This window comes from Typopeltis vanoorti, chromosome 9 (assembly GCF_054136105.1).
Source record: "Typopeltis vanoorti isolate ZY-2024b chromosome 9, IOZ_Tvanoo_1.0, whole genome shotgun sequence".
Taxonomy (NCBI): Eukaryota; Metazoa; Arthropoda; class Arachnida; order Uropygi; family Thelyphonidae; genus Typopeltis; species Typopeltis vanoorti.
In genome coordinates this window covers 62,616,413-62,628,759 of record NC_143557.1, presented here as the reverse complement: position 1 = coordinate 62,628,759, position 12,347 = coordinate 62,616,413, and the positions used below count along the sequence as shown (strand labels likewise).

The 12,347-nt window shown below is 34.5% G+C and overlaps 1 protein-coding gene across 2 annotated transcripts in view; it reads left to right on the top strand.

Moving 5' to 3' along the window:
• The window catches only part of LOC150103089 (nudC domain-containing protein 1), a 171,800-nt gene that overhangs the window by 114,692 nt on the left and 44,761 nt on the right, over positions 1-12,347 (top strand). For both annotated transcript variants that reach the window (XM_090397646.1, XM_090397647.1), the window contains exon 5: positions 9,356-9,550. In XM_090397646.1, coding sequence (XP_090253772.1) covers positions 9,356-9,550 — 195 coding nt within the window. The remainder of the gene's footprint in view (positions 1-9,355; positions 9,551-12,347) is intronic.

Below are 12,347 nucleotides of genomic sequence, written 5' to 3'. Positions count from 1 at the left end.
TTATCTCGGTTTAAAGTCATTAAATATCTATTTTTAAAATATATATATATATATTTATATATTAACATTTGATTAGATATCTTGTCTCAAACTAACAGTTGTTTCAGCCTTTTCTGGCATTAACATGTGTTAAACATGTCTATAAGTATTTCATCCCCCAGAAAGCATTTTTTCTGCTCTGTTCATCACATTTCTCTTAAATAATTACTTACCACATGAATTCCAAATGCACATTATTTTAGAAAACTGTATCTTTGTTGTTATGTTCCATCGAGTCGTTTTCGACTCTTAGTGATCCCACGAACATACACTCTCCACTCAGATCTGTCCTTGACTGTGTCTTTCAGAATTTCCAAGCGTACTCCAGTTGCTTCTTTAATTCCATCCACCCATCTAATTCTTGGTCTTCCTCTTCTCCTGCTTCCATCAACTTTAGCAAGCATCATCTTCTCCAGACTGTCATTTGCTCGCATAATATGTCCAAAGTATGACAATTTTTGCTTGATGATCATAGCTTCGAGGGAGCAATCTGGCTTTATTCTGTCTATCACTGATTTATTGGTTTACTTTGCAGTTTATGGTATTCTTAGTAAGCGTCTCCAAACCCATAATTCAAATGCATCTATCTTCCTTTCACTCTTTCTCAGGGGCCCAACTTTCACATCCATGCAGTACCACAGGGAATACCATTGCTTTCACGATTCTGATTTTTGTTGCGAGGCTAACATCTTTAAAGATCTTGCTTAAATTTGACATTGCTTTCTTTCTGAGTAATAATCATCTTCTAATTTCAGTACAATAACCATCTTTATCAATTTGGGATCCTAGGAGCACAAAATTGTTAATTGCTTCCATTTTCTCCCCATCTACTTCAAAATCATTAAGTTCACATGTTGCCATAACTCTTTTTGAGGTTAAGTTTAAGACCATATTTAGCACTTTCTTCTTTAACTTTCATAATAAGTTCCTCTAAATTTTCTTTGCATTCGGCTAGCAATGTATACCACCTTGCTAGTATACATTTGAGGTATACTTCTGCATACCTCAAATTATTAATATTTTTCCCACCAATTTCAATTCCAACTGAAGATTCCTCTAGCCCTGCCATTGTTAAAATGTATTCACTGTACAAGTTAAACAGGTACAGAGATAAAATGCATCCTTGTCGCACCTCTTTACCTATTGTGAAATACTCAGTTTCTCCAAGATCTGTTCGGACAGTAGCTTCTTGTTCATAATAAAGATTCCTCAGAAGGATAATGAAATGCTCTGGGACTCCCATTGTTCTTAACACATTCCACAGTTTCACATGATCTACAGAATCAAAAGCCTTGCTATAGTCAAGGAAACAAAAGTAGACATTCTTTTGATATTCCTGTGCTCTTTCTATTATCCATCTCACATTGGCAATTTGATCTTTTGTTCCTCTGCCATTTCTCTCTTCATGAATGGTTCCAGTCTTTTCTGAATGATCTTAAATAAGACTTTACTTGCATGAGAAAGCAGTGCTATAGTTCTGTAATTTTTGCACTCCCTTGCATCGCCTTTCTTCAATAAAGGTATATAAATGATTTTTCCATTCCCTAAGCCATGTAGTTGTAATCCAAATTCGCTGACATAGAGCTGTTAAAATTTTAACTGCCTCTTCTCCCATGGCTTTGAGCAGCTCAGTAGGTATCCCATCTCCTCCCAGTGCCCTCTTTGTAGCTGTTGCAGTGCCCACCTCTCCAGTGGTACTGGCTCCTGTGTATAATCCTGCTCTTCAAATTTCTCAGTAATTTTGGAGTCCTTTCTGTAAAGGGCTTCTATATACTCTTTCCGTCTTTCTTTAATGTCTGCAGCTTCTGTAAGATATCCTTTGTGTTTACTTTTCAATGTTGTCACCTAGGCACTAAACTTCCCTGTTAGTTCTGATCTTTCTGAAAAGATCTCTTGTTTTTCCTTTCTTGTTTTGGTCTTCTGTTTGTTGGCATTCCTGGTTAAAGTATTTTTCTCTTGTCTCTTCTGGCTTGTTGTTGAACCTCTGCATTCAAATGCCGTACTTCCTGCAAATTTCCTTTGTCCTTCATTTTCCTCCTTTCCTGAGCAGTTTTGATGGCATCTTCTGACAGCCATTTAAACTTCTTTTTATTATTCTTTGCTTCTGTTTTAATTATATCTTTAATCTCTTCCCATAGTTCATCTGGTTCTCTTTCACACAAATTGAGTGTGTTGAATCTGTTCTGTATGCTAATATTGTATTCAGCTGGTATGTTTCCAAGATCATATCTGATCGACATTTGTGTTGTTTTCAGTTTCCGTAATTTCACATGTATTGTAGCCACTAATAAACAATGGTCTGGTCCACAGTCTGCACCTGGAAAAGTCTTGACAGACTGAATTGCACTTCTCCATCTTCTTTGTCCAAGTATATATTCAATTTGATTTCTGTATTGTCCATCGGGTGATATCCATGTGTACAATCTTCTTTTGTGCTGTTTAAAGCAGGCGTTAGCAACAAACAAAGAATTCTCTGCACAAAACTCAACTAGTCTCTTTCCTGCAGTATTACGAATACCTAAACCAGAACAAACTTTTATTCCTTGTTCCTCAGTCTTTCCCACTTTTGCATTCCAATCTCCTATAAGTAGCCATAAATCTCGGTTTGGTGTTGCATCTATCACTTCTTGTAAATTGCCATAAAATTCTTCATGTCTTCTTCTGGTGCCTCTGTAGTGGGTGCATAAACCTGAATGATGGTCGCATTTATTGGATATCCACTCACTCTGAGAGAAATGATTCTGTCACTCACTGGATTATAACCTAATATATACCTAGCCATCTTTTTCCTGATTAAGAAAGATACTCCATTTTTACGACTTGTCTCGTGTCCTGAGTAATACACCATGTAGTCCCCCGACTGAAAATTGCCCATTCCTGTCCATCTAAGTTCACTTATTCCGAATATATCCAGCTTCTTGTGCTCCGTTTCCATCTTTATTATTTCCAGCTTATCTTGGTTCATACTTCTACCATTCCAATCCTGTGGTTTCTTGTGAAACAGGGAGCCTCCCTTTTCCAACCAGCAACATCCGTGACCAAGCTTCCTTCCGGGTTTGACCTGGACACATCATAAACACTAGTTCTACTTGTGGAAACCCTCTGTTCTTCCCCAGTTGCATGTTGGATGCCTTCAGGCACGGGGTCTTATCATCCAGCACCATATTGTACTTTCTCATTTTTGGCATGTTCATGGAATGGAAACTGTATCTACTTAAATTTAAAGTTGTCTACCACAAACTTTGCTATAATACTTGCTCTTGCATATGCAATTTGTAGCTTTAACTGACAGTTGTGTTAATAAGATAAAATTGGGTTAACTGAAATTGGGTTTTTATTTGTCGGAATTTGATACAACTAGTAGCCAACTAGTTTCACCACATTAAGCTTCTTCTGGTTAAATGAATATACAAATATCAGCTTAAAATAAACGAGCTTAGATTACGAATCAGTACCTAACTGAAAAATGAAAAATACTGAATTCATAGGAACCGTTACACAATACAGATACGTGGGACGTGGATGCTAGCACTTGGTCAGTCATTGTTAAACATGTGCGTCCTATAATTAGCTACGAAATTAAACTCTGATTTGTGGATAGATCTTATGAGTGATTTCCAGATATCACAAAAGATCATCCCTTGGTTCAGGGTGCAGATTACTACTGTGGCTTCTTTAATGTTGTGGGAGCTGTAGTCATCTATGTATGGCATAGTACTTTTATCCCATTCAATGTTATGGTTAGTGTTGGAAAAATGGAATGCTAAATCAGAACTTTCCTCTCTGTTGTTGTTGTTGAGGTCTCCAATGTGCTCTTTTTGTCTTATTTCTAGACTTCTTGAAGTTTGTTCGATGTAATTCAGGCCACAAGAACAAGGAATGTTGTAAGCTCCAGGTTGTTTATTGAACGCATTCTAGTCTTTAGGTGAGCGTAACATATTCCATACTGTCCTAATCGGTTTCCATAATTTCATACTAGCCTGAAGGCTACCTAAATGTCATTGAGACTTTAGGAGGTTGACAATTTTTTGTGAAAGTATGCCAACAAAAGGAATGGAAAAAACTCACGTAGAAAGATTATTTATTAGTATAATTTTCGCCTGTGTGTCACAGGCATCCTCAGTACATTAAGCTCAAAATTAAACACTAACTGACAATTCCAAAAAGCGCCACCTAAGTAGCTGGTGTAAGATAACTAAAAAGGTCAATAACTTTCCTAAAAAAAAAAAAAAAAAAAAAAAAAAAATTGGATTTCAAAAATAAAATTTCAGATCTTCATTTGGACGTTTCTGATATCATGATCAGTTTAGATGTTGTTTCTTTATTTACAAATGTGAATCTTTCGGAAAGTATTGAATTACTACAACAGGAATTTCCTTCGGATATTGTAAACGTATTTGATTTTGTAATAAATTCTGGTTATTTTTCCTTTAAAAATAAGTTGTATCAACAAATTGAAGGAACAGCAATGGGTAATCCTCTTTCTCCTGCTATCTCCAATTTCTTTATGGAACATTTTGAACAACGTATCTTTGACAATATTTCTCCCAGACCTACGCATTGGTTCAGATATGTTGATGACATTTTTGCTGTATGGAATGGCTCGTCTGATGAACTTCAACAATTTCTCACTAAGTTAAACGCATTTCATCCTAGGATCAAGTTTACCCTAGAAATAGAATCAAATAAGCAGTTAGCCTTTTTAGATCTTCTAATTCTTTGCCAACCAGATGGTAACCTACATTTCTCAGTTTATAGAAAGAAGACTCATACAGGCCATTATATCCATGCGGAATCTCATCACCATCCCAGTCAAAAGGCAGGAACTATTAAAACACTGGTTCATCGGGCCCACTCCTTTTGTTCTACAGACGATCTTTTACAGAAAGAACTACAATACATAACTTCTTCCTTTCTATCTAATGGTTATAAGAATTGCTTCATTGAAAGAACTTTGAGTAGTTTTAATATGTCTTCCTCTTCAAACACAGAGGAAATAACGCACATTACTATCCCTTATGTACAAGGCATCAGTGAACGTATAGCAAAAGTTTTAAAACCACTGAATATTTTTGTTGCCTTTCGACCGTTTAGAAAATTCTTCACCTTTCTCACTTCTCCTAAGGACAAGCTTCCACATCTTAATCATCCAGGTGTCTACCAGATTCCGTGTTCTTGTGGATTATGTTATTTAGGACAAACGGGAAGATCTGCCTCCATTCGGCTAGAAGAACACCAATCTTATATTGAATACTTTAAACCTGAACAGTCTGGACTTTCTGAACATGCCATCTTCACTAGACACAGAGTTCATTGGAGAAAGACAAGAGTTCTTCACAAAAGTCAGTTTCTCATGGAACACCTTTATAAAGAAACATGTGAAACTCTACTTCATTCTCCTAACTTAAAACAGATCCGACGGCTTACGTCTGTCCCCTTTATGGGAGATAGTACTTTACAAATCAGCTAATCTTTCCTAACTTTTTATTGTATTAATTTTTTTTTTTTTTTTTTTTTTCTTAGGAAAGTTATTGACCTTTTTAGTTATCTTACACCAGCTACTTAGGTAGCGCTTTTTGGAATTGTCAGTTAGTGTTTAATTTTGAGCTTAATGTACTGAGGATGCCTGTGACACATAGGCGAAAATTATACTAATAAATAATCTTTCTACGTGAGTTTTTTCCATTATTTATTGTGTACCGTTATGCCTACTCACGGTTTACCTCTTTTAAAACTTAAAAGGAATGGAAATTGAAATCCTGTAATGAGTGTCCTGGACACCATTTGCTGTGGAAAGGATAACCATTGTTGGTTAATATTTGGAGAATAAAATCTAATTCTTCTGTTAATATTCTTTCATCTCTTATAATAGATCATTCTATTCTTCAGCATATGTATAATGCTTAATTTCTGTGAAATATGGTGTAATGAGGTGAAATGCAGGTTTCAAGCTACAAGCTGACTCACCTTTGTGAGTCAGCTTGCAGTACTCATTAAGACAAATGCTTTTGTCCTATTGTTTTGTAATTAATATAACCAGAAAAGGTAATTTCCCTTAATTTTCAAGTTCTAAGGTGAACTTGATTTTATGGTGAAACGAGTTTTATGGATGCTAGAAAATCATATAGCTCTGCCACACTGTGTTTTCATATTATAAATATGTCATCAACGTATCTCCACCACACTGCTGGTTAAGGATCCTTACATAATAAGATGTGATTTTCAAACTTTTTCATGAATAAGTCTCTGCACATGGAGGAGATAGAGGACTTCCCATCGCAAGGCCTGAAAGTTGTTTGTAGATTTTTTTCATTCCATCTGAAGAAATTTGAATTGAGACAATGTTTGTAAAGTTGGAAGATGTCTTGAGGAAACAGATTTTCTATGAGAGGTATAAATTCATTCACCAGGACATTTGTAAATATAGACACAACATCTAAACTTGCTCATAAGATCTCTCCACACATCAGAGTTTAATTTCACAGCTAGTTATGGGACATACCTGCTTAACAATGACTGACCAAGTGCTATCATCTACGCTCCACATATTTGTGTTGTATAACGGTTCCTATGAGTTTAGTATTTTTCATTTTTCAGTTATGTATTGATTCGTAATCTAAGCTCGTTTGTTTTAAGCTGATATATGTATATTCATCTAACCTAGAAGAAGCCATCAGTTAACGTGGCAAAACTAGTCAGTTACTAGTTGTAACTAATTCTGACCAATAAAAACCAAATTTCAGTTATCTTAAGTATTTAGTGGTCGAAAATAACATTGATCATGACAGTTATTTTCTTTATCTGTTGTTTTTGGAGACATTTGTTATCATCAAGTTCCTTCACATCATTACTAATTTCCTATATGCAGTTTTCTTCCAAATTAATCTGCTATCAGTCAGAACTCCAATATTATCATACTGGAGTTTGGACAGATTGCCATCATGAGAACAAATATCTGTTTTGTTAATCTTTCCTCTCCCTTTCTGTTTAAGTGTTGATAGTCCTGAGATTAGCTCTTTCCCTCCCATTCTGTTTAAGTGACCATATCTCCTGAGATATTTTTGCTCACACACTCCTAAATGCTCACGATGTCAGGTTCCTACCTAGTATCTTCATCTTTAACATGATTCTGCCATTGATGCCATCTGTTCCCCTTAATCTTTCTCTAAACTCTGATCTTCAGTCTTTGATCAAGTGATCAACTCAGCTTTCAGATTCATAAGTTAAAATTAGTTTAAACACTGGTTTGTATGCAGCTAGTTTAATGTTTCGACTAGTTTTCCATATGTTTTTGTTTCACATAAATTTATTCAGTTGACCTTCCTACCATGCTAGCTTTGCTAAATTTGTCATTTTTTTCCATATTTAATTTGCCATCTTCACTAAACACTGCCTACATAGCTGAAATGTTTTACTTGTTCTATAGGTTCTCTGTTTATGATGAGAGGAAGCTTTCAGTGTTTTTGCATGTTTTCATTGTCTGTTTATTGCTGATTTTGATATCAAATTTATTATAGTATGTATGCAGTGCAGTTTGGTTAGGAAATCCTGCAGACTTGCACAGTAGACAATCACTATACAAATTCCTATGGACTTGAGACATAGTTTGTTGTAATGCGAGATTCATTAGTGAATTTGGGATAAAAAAATACCCCAAAATACTAACCACTGCAATCCGTTCCTATGAAACAAAAAGAAAATGTGAGAAACAACATCAAAGAAAATTGCAGGAAACAAAGGAAATTGTGAGAAATAAAATAAATCATGGGAAATAACACAAAAGAAACTGTGAAAAGTATAACAAAGAAAATTGCAGAAAACAGAACAGAGGAAATCCCAGAAATAGAACAAAAGAAAAATGGGAAATAACACAATAGAAATCGTGAAAAAATGTAGCAAAGAAAATTGTGGGAACTTTAGCCAAGGAAATTGCTAGATATATAGAACAAAACAAATCATCATGGAAATTACACAAAAAAACATAAAGAAAATCACTAGAAGCAGAACAAAAAAATTCAAGAGAAGTAAAAAGTAAAAGAAATCACTAGAAACTGAACAATGGAAATTGTAGGAAATGAAAAAAAAAAGGGCAGAAATCATACATGGATGACAAAACACAAAGGATTAGTAAGTACCATACATAAAGTACACAAAATGACAATATGAAGAGCACAAATGCCAACAACAGTAGGAGACACAAAAAAAGAACTAGAAGCACACAAAATTATAAAAATCTAAAATTAACATTTAAATATCAGCTTAAATGATTGTAACTTACCTGAAATCTTCAGAATAAACTAAATATGTGCAATCTGTACCATTAAATTAAAAAACAACCAAGTTGACTGACTACTGAAAACTTTCATGTAGTCTGTTTAAGTGACCATATCGCCTAAGATATTATTTTTGCTCACACATTCCTAAATGCTCACGATGTCAAGTTCCTACATAGTATCCTCATCTTTAACATGATTCTGCCATCTGTTCATTCCCCATGACTAATCTACTTGCATATAGAAGCAGTGACTTTACATTAATTGCTTAGTATCCCATAATGCAAAGCACACATCCTTCCAGATGCGTATAATGTTATCAATTAGGAGATGGGCCACTACCCAGACCAGTTTCAACCTTTATTGAGACTCATCAGTGGGAGCCAGACCCAGAAGAGATACAGGGTTGAAGTAATGCAGAAGAGATATATATCCCATATACAAGTAGTGAAAAGGTGTAGCACCTTATGGAGAAGTAAAATATTTCTGGGTATTTAGGGATAATTTTTAGTGGAGATGGCAAATTAAATATGGAAATTGACAGTAGAATAAGCAAAAGTGATATGGTGGTGGAGCCAGTTGAATAAATTTTTGTGGAATAGGAAAAAATTAGCCAAAATACTAAACTAGAAATATACAAGATACTGTTCAAACAGTTTTAAGTTATATATCTTACACTTCCTATTAAAGTTACTTTCTTTTCATTACTGCTGTTTGAAATACAGTCACGAATTGTAATGAACTATGTATGAATATCACTTAGTTATTGCATTGTTCATTATCCATTTATCCATTGCTTTATCCATTCGTATTGGATAAAGAAAAATGAAGTTATACACAGCACTAATAGAAACATGAATAAATGTCCATACCTTTCATTTTGACACTTGGTTATTTTCTTTTTTTGTGGATTCTTAATTTACAACTTATTTTCATTTTTAACTTTGGAGAGAAGTTTTCATTTTCTAATTAAATTATAAAACTGCAAAAATATTTTATTATAAAGATAAATGTAACTGTGCTGTTGTACAATTTATTATTAGGACTTGGTAATGAAGCTAACTCTTGGTCCATTAAACGTCAGCGTAGATTAGTTGGTGGTTCCATGCCAGAGTATGCAGCTATAGAACCCACCGGAGGTGCTATATGTTTAGCTACTGAGAGAGAATTTAGTTTCTTTTATGATTCTTTAAAGCAAGAAGAAAAGGATGAGGTTGAAAGAATAACACAACCAAAAGGTATCCAGTATTAAAAATTAAGCTAATTAATTAGTGGTTATTTCTTCACATTTTCATTGAGTTTCACAGTAGTATATAAATACTCATTAGTAGAGCTTGACAAGTTATGCAAAACTCTACTTGCCATGCAAAAAATATACTTGCCCAAGACCTCCCCCCCCTCAATTTTTTTTTTTTTTAACACATTCCAATAAGTTAACAGGAGTTCCATGAAGCAATGAGTGGTTCTGAATCTGTGCTTTTTAAAGTTAAAAAGATTTTTTCGAAAGTTATTTTTTATTAAATAAAAAAATTCTATTTTGTTCAGCTAGCTACTCACCAGGTGGTAAAATATTACATATGCCAGTAGGCAAGCACATTTGTTGAGCACTGCTCATTAGGATCACTAATTTTGGTTGAAATTGGAGTAAATTTAGATACTTATTGGTTTCAGAGCTTTCATCTGACAACAATGCAATAGTATTTCATAAGATTGAAGTTCTTTATAAATAAGCTGGTTACATCAATAGGCCATAAAATATAATATATGCAGACTATATATTATATAAATTATATTATGTATATAATACTATATATTATATAAAATATGCAAACTTAATGAGGCAATAAAATCAGAATTAGTTCAAAACAACTTATGATTATTTTCCATATTCGTTTTTGCTTAACTGAAATAAATAAGTAAATCCCGTAATTCCTTTTATTTCCATAGGGAATAGGCAGAGGTCATTTAATCCTAACATTTGGAAGATCATTGGCAGTCATTCTCCACCTTTAGCCATCTCTGGTAGCTGAGTTCAAGGCTATCATGATTTCACAATGGATAACTACCCTATTTCATATTATTGAAACTTAATAGGATTTTGGAATATGAAATGGGGTATATGTTAATTATCAGAAATAGTGTTAGTTTTTTTTTTTTTTTCCCCTTGAGGTGGGTAAAAAACTCTCTTGCCTGTGCCAAAGATTGATTAATTCAGGAATCAGCTGGAAAAAAGGTCTAGAGAAAGTTCCTCTAGTTATCAATTAAAATCAAGCCTATGATGGTCTTTCTTCTGGTGGTCTAGCACTATGCCATTAGATGTCATATCCACAGGGCTATACAGAGTGTATGTGTAGTCCTGTAGAAATGACTTTATAGAAATATATAAATGTGTACATATATAGTTGCTTCTCATATAGAAAATTGGCAGGGACCACAGGAAATTTTCTTTTTAAAGAGATACTTGTGCCGTGAGAGGTTTCTTTAATTCACACAAAAAATACAAGGAAATAACTAATAATATTTATTTAATGCTATATATTTCAGCCTGAATATTATTACAGACCATCATCAGGGACAATGATAGTTAATTACAAGGTAGAATGCAAACAATGGATTTATTTGAAACAGTAAGGGCTGCTTGATGTTATGCATCACACATCTCTTACTAATGTAGTTATTTGTAGAGACAAAAGAGTTTAATTTATAATACAGTGTTTCCTCAGTATTGCATTGCATTGTTTTATGTGATGGTGACACCTACTTACTCACGTCGCACTTTCATGACCAATGGCTATAATCCCCACAAGATAGACAAAATACTAAATGCTCCCCAGAAATCCCCCCCCCACTGTCTACCACAGAAGACTACAACAAAACTGTCACCATCCCATACATTAAAGGCGCATCTGAAAAGATATCTTGAGTGTTAATAAACATCAACTATGCACCGTATTTAAAGCATATGTGAAATTGGCAACTCTTATCCGTTCACCCAAGAATAGAATCTCTCCTTTATCACATCTAGGAGTCTATGAAGTGTCTGTCCTGTTCTTGTGATCGAGCTTACTATGGACAGACAGAAAGAACTGTGGGCATCTGCATTAGTGAACATTAAAAATACATCCGACACTATCGCTGTGGCAAGTCAGGTCTAGCAGGCCATGCTTTACATATCCCTGCACACAGGATGGATTGGAAAAAAACAAAATTGCTGCACAGAAGCTTTTATAAGTCAGAGGTTGTTCCTGGAATCAACAGAAGACTTGAAACATACTCCAAACCACAACAAATATGGCTGTATAAATTTGCCAAAGATTTAGAGACAGTCATCTCATCTTAAGACCAAATTAATACCTGCTTTCTCTCCCTGGGTTTTTTTTTTTTTCCCTCTTCTTCCCTCAACATAGATGGTGCCTGATTAGGGCTTTAGTCTTTGTGTTGTACATTACAATTATTCAAACTAATCCCATTGTTATACTGGATTATGGTTGTCTCACATACTGTGACAAAGTGTTTTTGTGCTCTGAAGATGCTGGATAGAATACCAGCAAAACATCAGCAATAAGTTAATAAATAGTTATTTTCTTATCAGTCTGTGTTCTCACTATACCGTTAAAATTAATCAACATGTACGATGAACACATAAGCCTTCCCACATGTTTGCAGTAGGCAGTGGTTGTTTTTATTATTATTATTATCATTTATACATGAACTCCATTGAGTCAAAAGATTCATAACAGGAGACCCACACTATCCTTTAATACAATACCTATTATACATCTCCTTAAACTTATTCACTGTGGGGGTGCTCACAGCCACCTCTGGCAATCCATTCCACTTATTCACTGCTCTCCAAGTAAAGACCTAGTCTGCACACCTTTACCAACCACACTCTTAGACAACCTCCAGTGCGATCCTTTGTTTTCCTCCTACTCCCTATGAATTGAAAAATTACTTTTGTGTCAATCTTATAGAATCCATTTAGTAACTTATAAGTTTCTATCATATTCCCTCTCCTCTGCCTGTTAGCTAAAC